The 23,987-nt window shown below is 27.1% G+C and overlaps 1 protein-coding gene across 2 annotated transcripts; it reads right to left on the reverse strand.

Moving 5' to 3' along the window:
- Nucleotides 1-1,228: 1,228 nt before the first annotated feature.
- On the reverse strand, nucleotides 1,229-21,549 carry LOC129605999 (contactin). 2 transcript variants are annotated; one of them, XM_055516046.1, is made up of 6 exons: nucleotides 21,427-21,549; nucleotides 21,162-21,336; nucleotides 15,749-19,825; nucleotides 15,551-15,684; nucleotides 15,122-15,305; nucleotides 1,229-5,362 (listed from the first exon to the last, which is right to left on the reverse strand). In XM_055516046.1, the coding sequence occupies exons 3-6, from the start codon at nucleotides 19,560-19,562 to the stop codon at nucleotides 5,259-5,261; spliced, it is 4,236 nt and encodes a 1,411-aa protein (XP_055372021.1). In that variant the 5' UTR covers nucleotides 19,563-19,825; nucleotides 21,162-21,336; nucleotides 21,427-21,549; the 3' UTR covers nucleotides 1,229-5,258. The 2 variants fall into 2 exon arrangements, with proteins under 2 accessions (XP_055372021.1, XP_055372029.1); XM_055516054.1 differs by lacking the exon at nucleotides 1,229-5,362 and having other exon boundaries at nucleotides 14,969-15,305.
- Between the last annotated feature and the right edge of the window lie 2,438 nt (nucleotides 21,550-23,987).

Raw genomic sequence — 23,987 nt, forward strand, 5'->3', positions numbered from 1 at the left:
GCTTTTTTCTGGGCATTCAAAACGGTTTCCAAGCAATTTGAAACTCGTTGCATTATCGAAAGCTTTCGAAATACAATATATTTTTTTTACAATATGTAATATGGAAGCCAAGAGACCTACTATGTAGTGCTATTTTTGCTAAACGATTCTAGCATTTCAAGTTTTAACACTATGTAATATCGCAAATTTCCATATACGAAAGTAGTAAAAGTGGTACTGCAGAATGCTGCTTTCGCATACTTTTCATTCATTTATGAATTATGAATCGCATACTTTGCCATCTTGTTTAGGAATCTTATTGCGAAAGTCTAAGTTTTTTAAACAATAAAACTAAACAATGTAATGTTACATTTATTTTGCTTTATTTAATAAAAAAAAAACCTTACATGTCAAAATTTTCTTCCAATTTTATTTTTATTGGACTTAACTTTTTACCTTCAGTTTGCTTCTACATAGATAAATACCCCTGGCATCGTAATTGTAATAATACTGTATTAATGCAGAATTCAGCTTATAAATTCAAATTGCTATATTGTGTATCGATGCGGTATTATTACAATTCCTTTGTCAGATTCTATATCAAGTATATTTCTATACAACTTAAATGTCAAGGATAATTATAATAAAAAAAAAATAAAACGAATAAAAAACACCCTTTACTAGAATGTGAATTATTCTCTTTTATTTGCACATTGATATGTATACATTTTCGATCCGCGCCAACGACATTTTTAACAACTAGAGATACAGATTTAATATTTATTTGATAGTTAGAACTACAAAGATTCAAAAAACTTAATGAACTATTTTAATGTACAACTTTTAAACCTTAGTGATTATCTTAATAACTCCATTTTCAAAAATATACTGTTATTACTCAACAACTAAAGTTTGTATATTTGAATAAATCAACTGAAATCATTTGATTCGCCTTTTGGTAAACATCGTTTATGCTTTTTGTCAAGCTCATTCTTAAATTTTTTTTAAAATTAAAAAATCCCTTAATCGAAATTCATAGTCACGTAGACATTTTAGAAATCGTAACTCCCTTATAAACTTTAATTAAAGCATTATAACGATATGCTTTAATTATAACTAATTTATATGCTGAAAAGGATAACCAACAACAATGTAATAGTATAATGCAATTGAAAAAACTTGTTCATGTAAAAACTACATTTTTTGTGAAAACTTTGTTTATTTCTTAATTACTATACAATTAATATTAAGTTTTACAATATATAAAAAAAAATTATATAGAAAAAATTTATTTATGCAAAAGTGCATATCAAAGTGTAAAATAAAAAATTTGTATTATAAGTTATTTACATGCAAATATAAAAAAAAAAAAAAATGCTTTATGGACGAAATTCAATTACTGATAAGGAATGTTTTTTCAAATTACCTTAATTTTTTTGATTATATAAGAAGTATTCTTTTTCATTACATTTTTCAATCTTATCGTTTACCGAAATTGAGCACTTGATTAGGTACTTATATATAACGTATCTATATATATATATATTTATTTATAAAATGTATCTACATATTTTAAAGGAAAAAATTAATACCATCTTTTGTATAAGTTAAAATATAAAAAAATATTCGAGAACGAATCTTTGAACTTCAAAATGTCAATAATCTGGTATTAATAAACAATTCAGTTTATAAGTTAAAACTGCTGAATTGGTTAAAAAAATTGTATTACTTCAATTTTGAAGTCACGGAATTTTATAAAACTAAATTTAAGTAAAAAAAAACAAATCCATCTCAAATCGTATGATCAGTTTTACAAAAAAAATACATGTCTCTTACGAGTATAAAAATAAATTATACCAATTCAGCTTACAAATTTTAATTGCTATATAAAATATTATTGAAATTTATGTAACAGAAAAGTTAGTTTTCCCTAGATGTATGGTGATGATATATACAATATATGTACTTTAGATAAAAAATAAAATTATATTTTTAAAAAAATCGTATTGGCATTTTAAAAATCTGTTTTTTAATAAAATCTAAGACTTTTATTTTGGTTTTATAGAAATATTAAATATTAATTTTTAATAATGGAACGTATATAATGCATTATATACTTATTATATGTGTTCTTCACTTCCAAAATGCAGTAATATCGTATTAATACACAATTCAGCAATTCATACTCATAAGCTGGATTGTGTATTAATGCCGTATAACTACAATTGGGGAAGTCAAGTATATATATTGCTATAATGTGGTCAATTAAGTGATAAATAAAAATCCAGTTTACAAATTAACTAACTATTGTGCTTGACTTCATAATTGCAGTAATATACGGTATAAATACGATACATAATTTAGCAATTAGAACTCATAAGCTGATTTCTTTTATAAATACATTATTACTGCAATTTTAAAGCCAGGGTATATCAAAATTTTCTCATATATATTATTTTGAATAATATTGATTACATACAAGTATATTATTTTTGTGTTTTAGCTTAATGTATACATGACTCATACATATTTTCTTTTGGCTTTTTTCTTTAATTTTGAATCAACATTTCATATTTTATATTTTTGCACATAATGTACACACATTATTTAAAAAAACAAAAACATACTATAAAAACATACATACGAGTACATTATTTAAAAAAAAAAAACAAAAACATACTATAAAACTAAAATAAAATTGAATTCTTAAGACTTAAAATTTATTAATCATTCACTTTTATGCACAATTCTGTAACATAAAACCTTGTTTATTCAAATTGCAATAATACGGTATCAATACATACTTCAGTTTGTGAACTGTTAATTGCTGAATTATATAGCAACACACCTTGACTTCGAAAATTCAGTAATATGGTATTAATACATAATCCATATTTCATATTTATAAGCAGGATTCTGTGTTAATAAAATATTACTGCATTTTGAAAGCAAAAGATAGTTTTGCTGCTTTTTGAACTTGTATTTGTTGTCTCTAGATTCTGTATTTTAAGCTATATTGCGTATTATTGTAATTCAAATTCAAGGGATATAATATAAACTGAATTATTCAATTCAGAAAATTTTCAGAACGAAATTTAAAAATTTCAAATTAATAATCAAATTATTTTCTTCGACAATACGAGTAATCAAATTTTATTTGTGCTTGTAATAAAAAAATTAATTAATAAAATTTCTACAAAAATTCACCAACTTAAGCATACGTAAGCTGTAATGTATATAGCTGAATACGAAATGATTAAAATTTATAGATCTTACGTTGATTATCGATTTACATTTTTTAAATAATCGTTTTATATATGATATATTGTCGCAAATATATACTGAAATTTTGAAAAAAAAAAAAATCAAAGTTTTTAATAAGATTACTACACGCAAAATACATTAAAGCAAATAAAGTCAACTTGACCGCTATTCAGCAAATAAAATCGTATTGCTTAATAAGACAAATTTATTGTACATCCTGAATTTTGATGACGTAGAAATACGTCACAGTACTAACTATATTGTAAATTATTTTTTGATAACATAAATTGTATTATTTTTACTGCATACAAGGCTTGTTACAATAAGAGCAAAATTAAGGCAAATAATCGCGCATTAACTTCAAAATTTCAGTAATACACTACAGTTATTAAAGAATATTTGCAATTTACAAATTTATAACTACTAAATTCTTTAGTAATTTAATTACGCAATACAATTATTAATCTAGGGTTCTCTATCAGAAAACACTGATTGAAAAATTTAGATCAATGATATCTACATTTTTGACAAAAATGCAGTATTACTTAAAATTTTAAGCTCTTTCTAATGCAAGATAATTTGATAATTTGATTAACAAATTTATTTTGGCAAAGAAAATTTGACAAATTCAAAAAAAATTTTGAATTCTGACAAAATTAGATATCAAAAGTTACAGCATTTCTCGAGATCATAAAATTTTTTAAGAAAGCATTGAAATATAGATATGTCATGTTATATACTTTTGAAATTAAAATGTGTTCTAGTTTTTTTTACAGTTTCGTTTCAAGTTGAAAATGAAACATTGCACATATTCATTTCTACATTTCATATTTAAATGTTTATGTTGGTTATTTTCATATAAGTGAAACGCACGTTTAAAAACTAGATAAATAAATTTATTCAGTTCTAATTGATACTTATTGCAAATGGAAAAAGTGTATATATTATTTAATATAGAAAAATATGTTAAAATTTTACTACTATGTAATATTTATTCGCAACATTTTAAAAAGCTAACTTTTTAAACGATCTTCATTTAATTTTCACTTGTTAATATTTTAGTAAAATTTCACTGGTGTTTTACTCGAAATTGCAAAAATGTAGATATCATGTTCTGACACAAAACCCTAGAATTTTGAGATTACGAAATATTTTTACACCTTAAAAATATTATTTTTCATTCGAGCCAAAATTGTGTTATATACTATATGATTTAGGTAATTTAATTAAATTATAAATTTTACAATAATATAAAAACAATAATCTTATATATATTCAAAAATATAAAAGTTTGAAGAAAAGGTCATTTTTCTTTTCTTCAATTAAATCACTATACACATCATCGAAAAATTGTATAAAATTAATATATTGATTTCTACGTATAATTTAGCAAAATATGTACAGGGTGGTCCGGAACTGGTATTGAGTTCTCGGGATGTGAATCTTTAAGAGTTTTTATAGTAAAAAAATTGTTATAATTGGTATATCTAGATACGAGTATGTATCAGAATGAAAAAATTCTATATCTATATTTTTACTTTTACTTTTTCAAATCTAGAAAATCTTTTTTATTTTTGTCAATATTTTCATGTCGAACGTGCCTTTTTCCATGTAAAGGACCCTGACATCGGATTTTAATAATACCATATCGATAAGCAATTCAGCAATTGGCATTTATAAGCTTAATTCTGCTTTAATATACTATTATTACAGTTCCGATCTCAAGGAGAATATTGTTTTTTATTTCTTTAATATTTTTATTATAAAATTGCCGTCTTCACTTATGTTTTTCTTTCAAACAGTAGTTTTCTTTTTACATAAATTTTGTTTTAAGAAAAATGTTTTACTTTAAAAACTCGAAGGAATCACCCACACCTGTATAGTTTTAAGCTGAAATTTTATAGAAACAAATTTTAGATTCATAATTTTTACATGGTATTGTTTTGTATTGTAAACATATATATATATATATATATATGTGTGTATAAGTGATATATATAATTATAATAAATGAATTAATTTGAAAAATTCGTTCTATGAATATAAAATATCACCATTAATCCATATAAAATTGTTTTATTAAAAATAACCTTTGCAGTTGAACTTGATGTTGTTTTTCCTATAATAATATAATTAAATATTTTGAATAAATAAAAATATATTGAACAATAATTCTAACTTAAAAATTACAATAATATTAAATTAATACACAATTCAGCTTATATGAACTCCATTTTTAATGGAAATATAAACTGAATATAATTGCAGTTTAGAACAAAGATATATACATATATTAAACATGCATATTCCTTGACTTCTAAATTGCGGTAATACGATATTAATACATAATTCATAAATTCAAATTTTACAAGCTGAATTAAGTATTAATACCGTATTATTGCATTTTCGAAATCAAGGATACTATTTTAATTAAATAAAAAATTTAAATAAAAAATTTAAAAAAAATTGTTATATTCAACAAGAAAAAAAATTGGTTTTGCTTTTTTTCTGCATAAAATACAAAAAATTGCAGTAACCCCCAACGCTATAATTTTTAATATTCATGATTATATAAATAAACCAATTAACCCCGATTTCAAAACTCTAATAACAAACACATTTTGTTAATCCATTCATCAAAAAAACTTCGAAAGCTGAATTGGATATATAAATACCGCATTGCTGCAATTTTGAAACAAAGGAAGCCTTTCAAACCAGTATTCAAATGATTGACCCATTGCCTTTATTTATATGTATGGGAAAATATATGCAGAAAAATGTTAGAATCCCATAGAAATTAACTTTTAAGCGCACAGAAAACAAAAACTAAAATACTTACATAAAATACCCTTAATTACTATAATATTATGAAGTTTCTAATGTAATTTCAATAAATGAAGGGTATCACCATTAAAAAAAAGTTTTTTATACCCTCAAAAATCGTTAGATTAATTATGATAAATTCAAGTACTTATATCTTTGAATACAGAACAGCTGAGTTGGCAAAAATGCAAAATAAATACCGCAACATATTTACAATTTAAAATTACAATAAAACTTAATTGACGCCAGTTAGTTTCGGTAATAACCACAACTCAAATATCAAATTTCAAGAAACTCCATCAATTCTTTCTGTAGATGTGGTAAAAAATTAAAAATCGGCCCCCAGCTAAGTTTCCGAGCCCTGAACTTTCCAAGAAATTTTAGGTTCATTGTTTTAACACCTCAAATTTAAATAATTAATTTCAATGAAATCGGTTGATTTTTGGTTGATATTTGGGCCGTAGTAAACGTCCAGTTGCTGATACCTCATTTCTTCCAAAATTTAAGAGGATATATCCCGAAAGTTGATCAATTCGTGCCATGGTCGATATAAACCTACATATAAAACTTCACCAAAATCGGTTCAGCCGAACTTGAGATTCACGCGTGCACACACAAGCCGGCAGACCGACATCTCTCTAAAAGCAGTTTATTTACACTTCCCTGCCACGGAGAAGTGCGTTTCCAGCGAAAACGCGACATCTGGAATTTCGTCCCATCACATAATATACAATGTGTATACAATGCGGTCGGCAAAAACAATTGATATTCGGTCTAACCTGACAATATAATGATAACTTAACTACTATTTATAAACATAAGAGAACATCTCTAGTTTAAAACAGCAATTATATTGCATTATCGTTACAATTTAGAAAGAAGAGGTAAGTGGACAAAAGAGTTAACTTACATTTGCATTTTGACACATTTTTTCATTAAAAACTTGTAAAACTATTAATTTTTTTGTTATTTACATCCTATGTTCACTGTCAATCTCGTCTTCTATCAAGTTTCTAGCTATAAGAGTAATCACAGATTAAAATAAGTAAAGTTTAATGATGTTCTATCCGAAAAGCTCGATTTTCGTCAAAATGTTTAACCCCTTTGTCCAATTACCTCTTCAATTTTCATAATTGCAAACTGAATTTCATGTAAACGTAATATCATTGCAATTTGTAATGCGTATTTTGACTCTAAAATTGGAGTTATACAATATTTATACACAATTAGTTTTTGATTTCTGAATCCCCTTTTGATTTCTTAAGAACTGAATTATAAGATAATATAGTAATTTTTGAATTTAATATTTCAGAAATAGTACTAGTAAATAGTACGAGTACTTTTGTTTTGAATTTCATTTCCTGCATCGTCTAGTGATTAGAGTATTTTTATAATTTTGAAAACAATTTTGATACTTGTTAACACGGTAAAACAAAATGCAGTGATAAAATGCAAAAGCATATGTTAGTTCAAAGAAATGAAGATGACAAAGATAGTAAAATGTAAAAGGATAATAAAATGCAAAAGGATATTTTAGTTCTAAGAAACTAAAATAATAAAATCTTTTTGCTGTACGCAAAAAATAAGGTTAGTTTTGCATTAAAAAGAAAATCTGAAATGTTAAAAAACAATTTAAAAGGATAATTTGTAGGAAATAAAAGTCATAGAATATAAAATTTCACGACTTGGAAAATACGAAATAAGTTTGATAATGTATCGTATGTAAAGATAATTTTGTAAAAGTAAAATAAAAATAAAGTTTATATTGTAGCACTTTCCCTTCAACAAGTTAAAATACTGCCTTTAAAAACAATCTATGTATATCTACCACACTATTAAAATTATTTTTAGTTATAAACGAAACTATTTCTAGGATTGCATATATTTAGGATGAACGATTTATGCAGTCTTTGAAATAAAGCAAAAATTAATTTAAAGAGGGCTTAACATAATGTTCGATTTTAATAGTTAATTGCGTGAGTTAAGAAAAATAATTATATTTATTAATGTCATGGAATTTACCGTTAGCTTTCTAGAAGAAAGTTAGGAATCTAGAAAAAAAGCAACATCAAAAATTTGAAAAAACCAATTTAAGATAAGTTGAAAAATGGCATTTTTAGGGTTTTATGGGGGTATAACTTCTAGATGGGGGGAGATAGATAAAAATTTTCTTCTACGGAAATAAGTTTCTAGTAAAGAGCTATTTACATATTTAATTTGAGCTTTCCATCTTCAAGGGTGTAGAAGTTTTGTAAACATGTCCACAGACGAATGGGCGGACGGACGGACAGAGTGAAACTAGAAACCACTTTTTTTCAAAAAAATTTTAGCCAAAACGATAAAATTAAAGTAAGTAAAGCGGAAGGTGGGAAATTGTCTACGGCTGACAATACCACCACATTGATCACCTAGATGTAATTTAAGGAAGGTATAAGGTATGGTCAGCATTTCAGATCATGAAGTCGCGATCGAAGGAAGACACAAAACGTGATCATTAAAAAAAAATATTAATAAAAAACAAAGATTGAAGACGTCGGCGGTAGACGCAGAACATTCAAAAAATATTATCAATATGGATATGAGTATATAAGAAATTTACCAATTTTTCATAATGGCAGAGTTTGATTAATACACAAGAAGACATTCTTGAAAGATTGAACATGACAGTGAAAGATTGAACATGTTGATAACACAGCGGTTGTCAGAAAAGAAAATACAAACGTCTTGTTGATAAAAAGAGCTTTAAAGAATATTGAAGATTTAAGCCGATACATAAATCGAATTGCTGTCGATGAAGATAAGGTATACTATGAAATAATCATAAGAAATTTAGTTGAAAAATGGAAAAAAATTAAAGAAGATGATGTAACCATATGCACAGAAATTAAAGATGCCGATGAATATGGATACGATGTATATATGGAAGAAATTGAAGATGAAGTTCGCAAAGCAGAGAAGCGAATGAGAAATATATTAAACAAAGATGCCGACAGCAAAGATATGTCAAATGTAACAAACTTAACTAATGTTCCGGCAAGAGTACCACAAATTAAAAATCCCAAGTTTGACGGGGATTACAGTAAATGCCTACAGTTTAAAGAGCTTTTTCATCAAGTTATTGAAATACAAAGAATCAATAATAGAAAAAATGTATTACCTAAAGCCCAGTTAAGCGGAGAAGCAGTAAAACTTATAAAACATTTGTCAACGATTGAATCAAACTATAAAGCAGCTTGGCAAATATTGAACGATAGATATAACAGCAAAAGATTATTAGTGTCAAACGTCTTAGAGAAGTTATTGAAAGAGCCTTAAGTTGCGGCCGGTTTAAGTAAATCATTGAAAACATTTCATGACAGAAGGTGTCCTGCTTTTTGAGAATACGAACATATAAATATTAGATTCAATGGATCCTATTTTGCTCCATATCTTAGTAAAAAAATAGATAGAGAGATCCGCGCTCTTTTTGAACAAAGCCTGCAGAACCCAAGAAAATTAATATCATTAGAAAAATTTTTGAAATTTATTGAGTGACGGTTCCAATTACTAAAAGCATTAAGATTGAAACAGGAAAAAAACAAAGAGAACCATGAAGACATGTTCATGTCTCATTACAATACAATGAAATGCGTAACATGTGAAGGAGATCACATTATTTACGAATGCGAACGATTTACAAATGTAAAACCAGAAGAAAGACAGCTAGAAGTAAAAAGGTTAAATCATTGCAGTAATTGCTTAAGAAAAGGGCATTACGACAAGGACTTTCAAATGCAAGAAATGACAAAATGAATGGTTACAAAAATTAAATAAGAGCTGACATTTTCAAAATTCCAGCCAACCCAAGTGTCAATGCAGCTTGTTCAGCTGAAGAAACTGATTATAAATATATAATTTTAGGAAAGCTAGTAGAAACAGTTCTTGGAAAAAATAATGAGAAGGTAGATTGTCGGGTATTATACGACCCACGATCACAAATAAATTTAATCACCGAAAGATTACAAAAGCGGTTAAAATTAAATAACAGAAATTATCAGACGAATATACATGCTGTGGGAAATTTGAAAGCAGTGCCTGCAAATAAAGTAAATACAACAATTAAATCAAGATGTACTATTAAAAAGCGGAGATAGAAGCACATGTAATAAAGAAAATTACTAATAAACACCCACAGAAGTACATTGATATTTCCAAGTAGAAAATTCCTCACAATATTAGTTTAGCAGATCAAAACTTTAATTCACCGCAGCATATTGATTTATTATTGGGTGCAGAGTTATATAACGAAATAGTAAGGGCCCAAAAAAATAAAATTTGGAGCGAAATCACCAATTTTGCAGCAGTAAATATTTGGAAGGCTCGTAATTTAAAATTAGAGTCATCGCGAGAACTTTTCTGGAAGCAGAAGAAATAAGAAAACCAAAGCCACTATCCAATGAAGAACAAAGACGCGAAGAATTCTTTCAAAATACTACAGAAAGAGATGACGAGGGGAGATTCGTTGTTAATTTAGCCATATTATCAAATACAGAGTTGTTGGGAGATTAAAGAAAGATAGCATTTCGAAGATTCCTGAGTACTGTACCAAAGTTAGAGAAAATCAGACAATAAAACAAAGACATATAGATTTCATGAAAGAATATGAATTATTTATTCATATGAAATAAATAAGAGAAGATGAAATTCCGATAAATCATTATTTTCTACTGCATCATTGTGTTACACGACCAAAAAAAAGTTCAGCGAAACTACGAGTAATTTTCGACGTATCCTGCGTTCCAATATATTGCTAAATGATGTCATAATGAAAGGGCCGAAAGCGCAAGGCGATTTTTTTGATATTCTATTAAGATTTCGGACATACACACATGTGTTAACTGAAGATTTAAAAAAATAAAAAGATCAACGATTTCAACTAATAATGTGGCGTAAATATCTTAGCCATCGAATTAAAGTTTATAAGCTGCAAACAATTACTTATGGAACGAAAGCGGCGCCATATTTAGCTACAAGATGTTTAAAAAATTGGTAGAAGAAGAAGGTATAAAATCTCCATCAGGAGCCAAAGCCATAGAAGACTTTTATGTAAACGATGTCATTACCAGTTGTAATTCCATATCGGAACTTATACAACTAAAAAAACAATTAGTCAATGTGTGTAAATCTCCAAAGTTTACAATGCACAAATGGAGTTCTAGAAATGCCCTACTACTACGTGATATTCCAGGTGAACTGAAAGAGACAGAGAAAACATTTGAAGACGAAGAAGTAGAATAATCAACTTAAATCCTTTTTTGAATGAAGACGGTCTTCTAAAAGTAGGTGGAAGATTATGTGAGGTAGCTATTTCGTATGACGCTAAATATCAAATATTGTTGCATGGAAATGATTTCGTATCCACTTCTATCATTGATCATCTATAAAAACAACACTTGCATGCAGCAGCAATTTGGCAATTAGAGAAGTAATACGAAGAAGGGTACATGTTTGTCTACATTGCAAAAGAAGACGAAAATTGCTAACTGAGATGATTGGTAATTTACCGAAACATAGAGTAATACCAGCAAGAGCATTTGCTAATAGCGGCTGTAGATTTTTGTGAACCATTTTGGAGTCATTATCATATAAAACGAAAACGTCCAATAAAATGTTACAATGTAGTACTTGTCTGTTTTGTAACAAAAGCAATACATTTGGAAGTTGTATCAGATCTAACATGAGATGGATTCATTGCAAGATTTGTGGCCAGAAGAGGTGTTGGCGAAAAATTATATTACGATAACGCGACTAATTTCGTAGGTGCAAGAAATAAGCTAGTCGAACGTCATGAAATTTTATAATCTACAAGCGCTATAGATCGTGAATGCGGCAAAAAAGGAGTACAATTTAATTTTATCTCATCTACATCTCCTCATTTTGGTGGTTTATCATCAAGCCCAGATGACTATTCAGCATTGAGTCCTGTTGCATAAACGAGCTCTTTTATTGTTCCCCATACATAAATGTCCATAATAGTAAATCCATTTTAATTTTTTCAAAACTATTTTAGTATGATAAAATCAAGCTGGACGCTATGTTTAGAATACCTCTGCAAAAAGCTAAGGTCCGAAATTTTAGATTTCTGTCTTGCATTTAAGTCTTCTTTTTTTAATATTTTCTGAAATGTATGGTTTTTTTCGTGGAGCTCTTCCGAACAGTCATTGTCCCATAATTAGAATATTTGGATAAGAACATTAAAAAAAAGATAAATTAGCAACAAGCAAGAGCTGAAGCAAGTAATTTCAGAAAAATGGCACAAAATACCTTCTGAATTAACATAAACGCTGGTTGAATCTATGCCTAGGAGATTAAACACAGTATTTAAAGCAAAAAAAAACGCATACCAAATATTAATTGACGTTGTTTTCAAAAAATTAAAACACTTCTTGCAACTGAGCGGTTTTTTTTGACGCGTAAAAACGGCTGTATTTTTGAATTTGTTGAATTTTGGTTTTGTTATTGTTTTTTTAATGTTATTTTTTTCATAAATTTTGTTAATAATTAAATTGAATTTTATAAATTTATTTTTGAATTGTATGATTAAAATATGAGATATTAAGAGTTAAACAAAAGAGATTCTACTGAGCGGTTTTTTTTTGACGCTCATAGTATGATGCTGGCGTTTGTATTTTTGCCATTGATTGTATTCGGTGCAAAGATTTTACATAAAATAGAGCAACTGAAGTATATTTCGAAAACATTGGTAAAAAACTGTGAAACTCATGGCAAGTAAGTGGAATTTGATAGTTTACCATAGCACAACTAATTATTGGGCACGTAATAAATTCATCAACAAGGGTGTGAAGCTTCTAAAAAATTTAACCACAGATATGCAGAATGATGAAGTATCTAGACAATTAAATGAGCGGTACGATTACAAACTAGAAGAAATCGATGAATTAAATCAATTATTATTTGATAGTTCGATAAATCATAGTAGGAAAAAACGTGGTTTGACATAGGACAACAATGTAATAGGAAATATTGCAAATAAACTATTAGGTGTATTAGATGACGAATATGCAACAAAAATGATTAAGAACATTGAGTTTAATCAAAAAAAGTCATTTAACCTCATAAAAAAACAAACATCGGTAATTGAAGCAACAACGAATTTAATGAAAAAAATGGAAAAGAAAGAATTCAACAATTACAGATAATTGAGGGTGAAATCAATGAAATAAATAGAACGTTGGCATTCTTGTTGCCAAGCGAAAAAGATGATAAGCTTCAAAACATATTCTTGTTAAAGAGTCAATATATATTTCGTTAATGATTGATGAATTTCAAAAAATACAACTTACCATTTTAAATGGACTGCAGGATACGCATCATGAACATTCAATACACTGATTTTACGAATTAACCAAACAAAACATTCGAATAGAATTATAAATACCTTCACTAGAACAATTATATGGATTGACAACAGTGAAATCAAGAATTTCCCAAGATTATATTGTATTTGTTTTAAATATTCCTTTAATTAAAGCAATGAAGTTTCAAATACTCAAAATTTTTCCATTTCCACCAGTATTAATCAATTCAGCAGTTAAAATAGAGACAGAAAAGGAATATTTTATCACAAATCTACATTATCGCATACACATTATCCAACGCAGAATTCAGAGATTGTACTTGTTTTAAGGACGATAACTATTTATGCAAACAATCTCAGCCTTTAATGACAAAAGAAACCAAACAATGACAATATGAATTTCATTTATAGGCTGAACAAAAGAGAGCAGAAAGTTACAAAATAATAATATCAAAACCTACGAAAACTTAGATTCAGCTCTATAAAAGAAATTCATGGATGTATTCATTAGACAAAGAATATCTTTACTATGCATAACAAATAACATTACAACGCAAAATTGTATATTTGGAGAAATCGAGATGACGATCCAAGCGTTTTACATCATTGACAGCGAAGTTAAAAACCAGTTTCCACAACAAAATGTGCATAAATTACAAGCAAGAGTTTAATTTTATATTCATACACAATGATCACATTAAACATTTAAATTTAACAGAATCATTTTCATCAGAACAAAGTAACATAATTAAAAAATTACGAGTTTTAATGAAGTCTAGCAATTATGATGAAATGTCAAAATATTAACAAACAATTTAAAAGGATAATTTGTAGGTAATAGAAGTCATAAAAATAATATAAAATTTCACGACTTGAAAAAAACGAAATAAGTTTAATAATGTATCTATGCAAAGATAACTTTTTAAAAAAAGAAAAAGGAAAATAGAAAATTTAAAAATAAATAAAATCCAACCAATCAAATTGTAGGTAAATTAAAATAAAAGTTTCTAGTAGGGATTTTAGGGTAAGAAATTTTTAATAGTTTTAAAATTTGTTAATAAAGTTAGAAATCGTTTTTAATGTGAAGAATAATCGTTCATTATTAGTATTATTTTAGAATAGAATAATACAAATGCTAGTAGATCTTCCTTTGACACTCCCGAGCCATTCTGCTTAAATAATAAGATAGCCGAAAAGGTAAAATTAAAGTAAGTAAAGCGGAAGGTGGGTAATTAAGGCTGACAATACCACCACATCGTACAATACTATTGAATTTTAAAAAGCAGGCATAAGATCAAATTTTATATATGTACACAATCAGAAAAGGGGAGGTTTTTTATTTTTATATAATTATGGACGTTACTAATAAATTTTAAGAAAAGCAAAAGCAAAATAATCATAATACCTTTTTTTCGTCTTCAAAAATTCAGTTATATACGATAATAATACGCAATTCAATAATAATAACACATTTGAAATTTTGTTATGCAAAACATATATATAAATATATTAAATGTATTAAACAACATCAATTAAAACAACCCATTGAAACAAAAAAAAATCAAAAGTAAAAGAAATATATTACAAAAAAAATTTAATATTTTACAAATAAATAACAAAACCCAAACATTAAGAAAAAAAAATAAATTGAAAACCAACACCTTTTTTTCTTTTTTTAATGACTATTTGATGTCTTACCCATTTGAAATCGTGTAGTGGGGCTGGACATTCGCCCATCACCGCCATTACTGAAAGCTAATACTCTCATATTATAACTTTTTCCCGGTATTAAATTTTCAATATATGCTTCTAGTTTATTTCCTATCAGTACGATTGTATCATTTGCTGTTGTCATATCTTGATCTGATTCCCAGACCCTTACCTGAAAAGAGTAAACACAATAAAAATTTTAAACGCAAAGAAAAAACTGAGTATATACATATGCTAAATGTAATAAATAATGAATAAAGTTAAGCATCGGAATCATCGAAACATGAGAATTGTAATTATACCCTATCGATACACAATTCAGCAATTGCGATTGATAAGCTGAATTCTGCATTAATACAGTATTAATACATTTCCGATCTCAGGGTATATATATATATATATATATATATTAATTACTTTGTATCCTTGTATTGGCTCTTCTTCTTGAGATGGTGATACATAACGCCATATAACACGTACAGTTGATGGATTAACTCCATATACAAAAACTGATGAAGGCGGTTTTTGTGGTGCTTTTCGATATGTTCGCTCTTTAAAAATAAAAAAAATGTTCCGTAGATATAAAGCTATTTTATTTTATTTTTCGTTTTTTACCTATAAATCTTTCACTTTCAGGACCTTCACCTGCTGCATTGTATGCCATCACTTTAACATGATAATATGTATCTGGTTGCAAACCAACAATTAATGCCCAATTCCTGGTTGTTCTTGATAAATAATATGTTGCATCTTCTTCAGCATTTTCGACTTTCCAATATTTCAATCTATGACCAATTAATTTGCCACGTATTTTCTCTCTTGTCATTTCAATTGGATTCCAGGTAACATTTAATGATGTTGAATTGAAACTTCTAGCAACAACTTGTTGTGGTGCAACTTGTGGCATATCTTCAGCTGAATATATTTTAACAACTTCGCTTTCTGGTCCTGCTCCTTCATTATTAATTGCTTGTACTTTAACATCGTATTCAGTATAGTATAAATCTTTATTACGTAAATCAATAACAGCAATACCAACATTACCCTGTTTATCTAAAATTTGTGATGCCCATTCCCATTTACCATGTAAACGCCAAAATACTTTATAATAAATTCCTTGAGCATTTTGTTCTTCTGATTTTAATGGATTCCATGTTATTGTTAAATCACCAATTTTACCACCACCGCCACCAACATTTCTTGGTGCAATATATGGTTTATCACTGCGTGTATTATATATTGGGGACGGTGCTGATGGCTGTCCAATACCTAAATCATTTACAGCACATACACTAAACTCATATCCAGACCATGGTGTTAAATTAACAACTTCTGCTCTTTGTCTACCAGTATAACGATCAATTTCATGTGCTTGTACTTGTTCTGATACATTTATCCATGTTCGATTCCAATTTGTTCTACCTAATATATTATAAAATAATATTGGTCTACCATTATCAGAGCCATCAACCCATTCAATTAAGGCTTTTGTTTTACCAATGTCAATAACACTTACACCACCTGGGGCACCAGGTGGACCTTCTACAATAACTTGTGTTTTAGCTGATATCTGATTAACAGCTGATTTAACAACACATTCATATTCCCCTGCATCTAATAATGTAACATTATGTACTGTTAAATAATTTCTTTCTGGCTGTATACGCAAATCGTCAAATTCTTTTAGTATTCGACCATTATGTGTCCACATAAAAGCAACATCTAATACTTCATCATATATAACTTCACATTGTAAATATAAGTATTGATTAATTTGTGTAATAAGTTTTGGTGGTGGAGTTTGTATGAAACGTAATTCTTGTAATACTATTAAACGTGCTTTACTTTCATCGGTACCATTTGAATTTGTAGCTACACATGTATAAATACCTTCATCATCTCTTGATGTTTGCCTTATAATTAATGTTCCTGATGGCAAAACCGTTCTATGGCCACCGCTTCCAATTATATTGCCATCTTTTTTCCATTGAAATTTCGGACGTGGTGCAGCTTCAGGATCACACACAATTGTTGTATTACCATTATAAATAGCGTAAATTTCTGATTCTAATGGGCGTTTCTTAAATGACGGTTTCATAGATAATACACGCAATTGAGCTGATGAAAAAACGGCTTTCAATTGATTTTCAGCTCTACATTGATACATTCCATCGTCTTTTTCTGGATCCAAATATTTAATTGTTAGTACGTTATCTTGTATTATAAAACGATCTCTATCTAATTTATCAATATCTAAACGTTCAGCATTTTTATACCATGTGTAATTAACATCGGGTATTGCTATTGCCTCACAAACAAAATTTACATCACTATTAAAGTCTTTAATTTTATCTCTCAATGGTATTGTAAAATTTGGTTTCATTTGTATATTTAATGTAATTTTTTTTTCTAAGGATTTTCTAAAATTATCAATTGTACATATATAATCGCCATTATCATTAATTGTTGCATTTGGTATAATCAATACCCGATTATAACTAGTTTGGTATGAATGACGTGGTAATGGTGCCCCACGACGTGTCCAATTATATGATGGCACAGGATAACCAAAAGCTAAGCATTCTAAACGTATTTCTCCACCAGCAATAGGTGCATCCGGGAAAACTTTGGGAAAACTATTAGCAAAAATTAATGATTGTGCGTCACTTTTTGGATGTACACGTAATGGAAAGAATGGCCCATTACGCCCAGTATCACTAACCATACTTTGTACTGAACATGAATAATTTGCTCTATCCACAGCTTCAATAAATGAAAAATATAAGGCACCATCATTACTAACAAAAACACGTTGATCTTCATCAACCAAATTCAAAAATTGATCACGGGACCAATAATATTTAACAGCAGGATAATGTTGTGGTGGATCACAAAATAGTGCTTTACCCCAGTTCATATCGGATACTTCAGCTGAACGTTTTAAATTAAATTCCATTATAAAACCAAAATTCAATTGTGCTGATTCAGATCTTATACGACCAAAACGATTTTCAGCAACGCAATGATAATAACCTTGATCTAATATCTGTTTTGGATCATATATTATTAAATTACCACCAGATAATGTATAACGATCATCTTTTAATGGATCAATTTGATGAAATTTTAAATCATTATTAACATATTCTTCTTTAAACCAATAATAAACAGGTGTTGGATATCCGCCGGTTAAACAACTTAATGTAACATCGTTAATTAAACGACGTTTTGATGTATCGAATGTTGTATCAACTGGTTGTTTTATAAAATATGGACCACGTGGTATTTTTTCTAAATCACCAACTTCAATACCATAATCAAATGGACGTTTTTCATCAGCTAATAAATTAATATTATCAGGACTATACAATTGTTTTGATTCACATATAAATAAATTTGTTTCATCATCAAATGTTGGTATAAACATCCACTTATCTTTAATTTTTGAAAAACCATAAACTAAACGATCTCTTAATCTATAACGTCTTGTTATATCATCCCATACATATAAAGGATTATTATAATATGGATTTAAATGATCTAGTGGTTGATTTAATACATTTTGATCATATTGATAATCACGATTTCGTCCAGTTAATAAAAACCTATTATCTTGTAATATTGATAAATCATCACGATATTCAGACGGTTCATCATATGAAAATGCATCTTCAATATATAAAAATTGTGAATTATCATCATTTATCCAACTTTTTGGTGATGTTTGACGTGCTGATACCCAATATCGATTTTGTTTTTGATTTTGTAATATTAGTTCTTTTAATATAAATGAGTGCTTATTTATTGAATCAATATTTATTAAATCAGAATTATATGCACGGCATATTTTTTTAGCTTCATGCCATGTACGACGTGGTGATTTTATAAAACGATAACATACCTGTTGATATGCAATCCAATATTCTGGACAAAAATAATTTGGATCAATGTCATCTAATACATTACCATAAACACCATAATTATTATAATCATTATTACCGTAAATGCGATTATTCAGTGTACTACCATATTGTTTATTTGGATCATAAAATGTCCCAGCAGCAGCAATACCACCGATACCAGTATTGCTACTACCACCACCAATAGTATTACCACTAATTGAATTTGGATTAATATTATAATCTCTTGATGGTGAATAATTACGAGATGTTGTATAATCACGATTATATGGGTTTTGTGGTTGTAATGTTGAATATTGATTTAAGTTTAAATTATCTTGTGGATAATTTTGTTGTAATTGTGGTCCATAAACTGTTGTTGAATATTGATTTGAAAGTGCGCTATTATATTGTGATGATATTTGATTTGTATCATTAAATTGTTGTGTTTGACCATTATTTAATAAGTATATACTAATTAATAAAAATATTATTAACATTGTTTCTAGAAATTCGGATGTGTTTTGCATTACAAATAGAAAAAAATAAAACTTAATAAAATATCATAAAAAATATTTTTTTTTCAATAAGGAATATATATGTCTGTATAAGATACTAATGTAATTCTTGTTATCACATTTGCAATATTCGAGATTTTTCATCTAATAAAATATCCTAAATTTTTGTATTATAATTGTTATAATTTTTTTAATTGATGTAATTGTTCGTTTTTTTTCTTGGTTGTTCAACAATACTACTTCATTGAAATTAAATTTCTGTTAACTTAGTATTTCTGAAAAAAAAAAAAAATAATTTAAAAGTAGATTCAAATTGAAATTGAATAAATGTAAATGAAAGTATTTTAAGTGTATAGGTAGTCAAGTACCTATTAACTACTTCGTTTCAAAAGAACAACCTACCCCAACCCCATTATTTTTAACTGATCCTATATATTTCTTTGTTTAGCCCAAAATATATTTAAAACTTTTTATATTTTATATTTTATATCTCCGAAATAGAATAGGATTTATTGAAATTAGCTAAGTCTAAAAACGATTCTGTTATAAATTAATTTATTATACGAAAAAAAAAATTATTTGTAACTTATTTATAAATAAGCTGTTTTTTCTTATTAAGCATTTATCAACTTGTGTTATGATAATTTTTCAAGTTAATCAAGTAAATTTTTTATAACACTTGCAATGTTTATAATGTTAGATGGCTTGAATATCAAGAGCCGAAATCAATAATATGTTGTCTTAAATAAATTTTGACTGATTAGTTGATTCCAGCAACAAAACAACATATTTGGAGTATACCTATTTAACGTTTTTACAAAATCTGATTTATTTCTATAATTAAAAGTTTTTTAATCACAGGGCTTTTATATTTATAGAGTTATTTAAATTAAAGACTCCCTAATATTTAGAATTTAGAATAGCCTAATAACTAATAAAAACAATTATGCTATGTATATTATATTTTTATCAATCGTACCTATAAATTACACATATACAATACATGAATGAATACGTACGTAAATACCTAACAACCTAAATATGTGGTTTCCGGAAAAAAAGTATTGTTTTTAAGCCTAGAAGTTTTAAAATATAATTTTTACTTACATAATTAACCACACACGAATAGAATAGGGTAATTTTAAATATTTTATAACTTCTTAAATATAAAAAAAACACTAAAAATATTAAATCTGATGGCGGAAAATAAGACTTTCTCATATATGCAAAGGAAAAATAACACTGAAAGCATTTAAAATTAATTTAAAAGATTTAAAAAAAAACTAATTAAAGTGTATTAGACATTCTTAATTTAAATAATTAATGGTCAATTAGTCATCTTTTAATTAAAAAAAAAAATTGTTATTTGAATTGAAATGAATACAAAAATTATTTTCTTTTTTATTTTCTTTTTTTGTTTTCTAATGTTCTCATAAAAAAAACAAACAAATCATTCTTTTTAAATTAAAACTTACATGCTTCTACAACTAGTGTGTATGTGTATATGTGTGTGTAAATAAATATATGTATAATCTATATATATAATATATATATATATATATATATATATGTATTTATTATTGTTATTTGAAATATTTGTATTTGACTAACCTGTTGTTGGCTGGGGCTACCTACATACTTCTAAAATCTAAAACATTACAAAAAAATTCCTTCTATTATAATTTTCTTTGAAATATTAAAAACAAACAAAAAATTGTATGGAATGTGATAACTTTCTTTCCATTGAAAAATAAAAATTATTTAGCACTACTCTTGTTGAATATTTCTATTTAAAATATAAGAATGAAAAAAGTATAGGTTAAACTCAAATTTATCCTAATATTGAAAACAAAATTAAAATAATAATTACAATTACATTCTTTTTGGTAAATATTAAATAAAATTTCTTCCAAAAATATTGAAAAAACAATTAAAAAATGAAACTAGATCAATTCCTTCAATATTCTATTATTATTTCTTAAATAAACAAATTCAATCAAAAATGAATAATAACACAAAAATGCAGGGTGTGACACTGTTTGTCAAAAGGATTTTTAATTTGTTATAAATTCATAAAAAATAAATAATTACAAGACTACCAACTTTGACATTCAGTGTTCCCACTCGGTAAAAATAAAAGGTATCCAATATGTACTTAGTCTCTCAAAGTAGAATTACTATGATAACTCGTCTTATTTTGTACAAATAAGCTCATAATTAATATTAATTTGCTTTTTTCAACAATGTGAGTTTTGTTATTTATAATAAATTCCTTAAGAAATCACGCGCAACTTCTATTGCATTTTAATTGTAAAAATTAAGATTAGAAAAAATATATGTTCTGAATCATTACCATGAAAACGGACAACTTATGTTGGAAATTATTAACTTAATTTATTATAACTTAACGGAATTATAATTTGAAACGACGCATTTTTTATGATTATAAAATTTTAAAAGCACTATCATTATTATAAAACTTAAAATCAAATAATTACAAATTTAAATTCTAAATTTAAATCTAATAAAATTTTTTAACTTTATTTTAAGTCGTTTATTCCTATACTAAAAAATATAACACCGATTTTTTTCTTTATTCAGTGTATTATAATACTTTACTTTCAATTCTCTCAGGTATGTTGTCTGAAATGGCGGTAAAAAAAAAACGGGAAAAACTCGAAAATATATTTAATCAAAATTATCAGTCGAAAATTGAATTTTTGATATGTTGTTCACAAAACCCCAAGTTTCATTTTAATATAAAAATTTTTAGGTTTTAGTCAACTTTTTGTATAGCAAACTCGAAATTAAAATAGGCAAAAATCATCATTTTTCCAAAAAAACAACAAATAAAAAAATTATCTTCAAAGATGTCATTTCGCTAAAAACACCTATGCATTATTTCAAATACATTCACAAAAAAAGCAGGTCTTGATTTTTTGCAATATCAAGATCAATACCCATATTCACACTATTCTTTTTCAAAAGACATCATTTAAATGTAGGGCAATAAAAAGTCACATTTATTATGGCCGTTTACACGCAAAGCTTGTTGATGAGAGGAATGAATTGCAAATAAGTAAACGTAGTCACTCACAGTTGTAAAAGAAAATCCAACGTGACTTCAATAATGCGTTTACAATGTGAACTTTACAAAGTATCACATTTTTTGTTTTTTTTTTTTTTTTTTCATCGAAGGAAGGAGGAAAGCATGAATGCTACTAATTCATGAGTTACCATTCCCTGGCAACCCATAGTTAGTTATGTGTTTTACCACCAAAACCTCCTGCTTATATTCTGATACTAGTCCCCTTCTGATACTAGACTGAAATAGATTAAACGCTACCCGATATATTTGATTCTACTGCCATAATTGCAGTATCGTCAGCATATTTAGCCACAATTGTATTTTCTATTTGAGAAATATCTCTTGTAAAGCGTAGATATAGTATTGGATCCAAAATACTGCCCTGAGACACACCTGCTCTTATTTCTCTAAGTATGGAATGGTTCCCCTCCTGTTTGACTCTAAATAATCTGTCGATTAAATAAGAAGAGAGAATATCTACATATTTTTTTTTCTTCTTTACTCCTACGAATCATGCCCTAGTTTCTATAGTCATAGAGAGTTAGCCAGGTAGGTGACTAACCTACCGTAGTTTTTTTATTTATATTAAACATTTCAGTTTATAATATTTACTGTTTATTTTTCTTAGTCTTTAGTATCGAATATTATGAATATTTGAAAATTACTTGTATAATATTTACTATTATTAGTATTGTATATTAAGTTATATAATATTGAATATAATTTTTTAGTGACCTGACCGGTGTTTGAACCTGAGACCCTTCGGTTGAAGGGCCGGTGCCATAACCACTGCACCAACGCTCAGGTTGTATTTACATATTGCTTTGGAAATTTTTTTTGTAACTTGTGTATTAATCCTTCGTGCCAAACCTTGTCAAAAGCCTTTGCCACGTCTACAAAAATTGATGCATAAATTTGGTTTTCCTCTAGGGCCTGCCTAATATTGTAATTCTATGAATTTGATCAGTAGTTGAATGTTCTGCTTCAAACTCAAATTGGTGGTTCGGAATCAAAGAATAAACAATAATTAACTATTATCTTCGCAGTATTACTCACGATTTTATCACAAAATTTTATTTTTATTGTTTGACCTACCTTAACTGCTTAGTGCACATATTTTGTAAAAAAAAAAAAAGGTTTTTTGTAGAACAAAAGTAAAAAAGAAGAAAAAATTTATCTTGAATTTTTTGCAATCGTGATTGTTGTACTACCTAAATTAAATAATACGCAGTTTATTGTAATTAAAATTAAAAAAAAAATAAAAAAATTAATAATAATTACAATAACTTTTTCTGCTTAATAAAAGTTGATATATTGATTAAATTATATTGTAGTTGAAATTTAAAGTA

The sequence above is a fragment of the Condylostylus longicornis genome, unplaced genomic scaffold (genome assembly GCF_029603195.1).
Source record: "Condylostylus longicornis isolate FDR11 unplaced genomic scaffold, ASM2960319v2 ptg000003l, whole genome shotgun sequence".
Lineage (NCBI taxonomy): Eukaryota > Metazoa > Arthropoda > Insecta > Diptera > Dolichopodidae > Condylostylus > Condylostylus longicornis.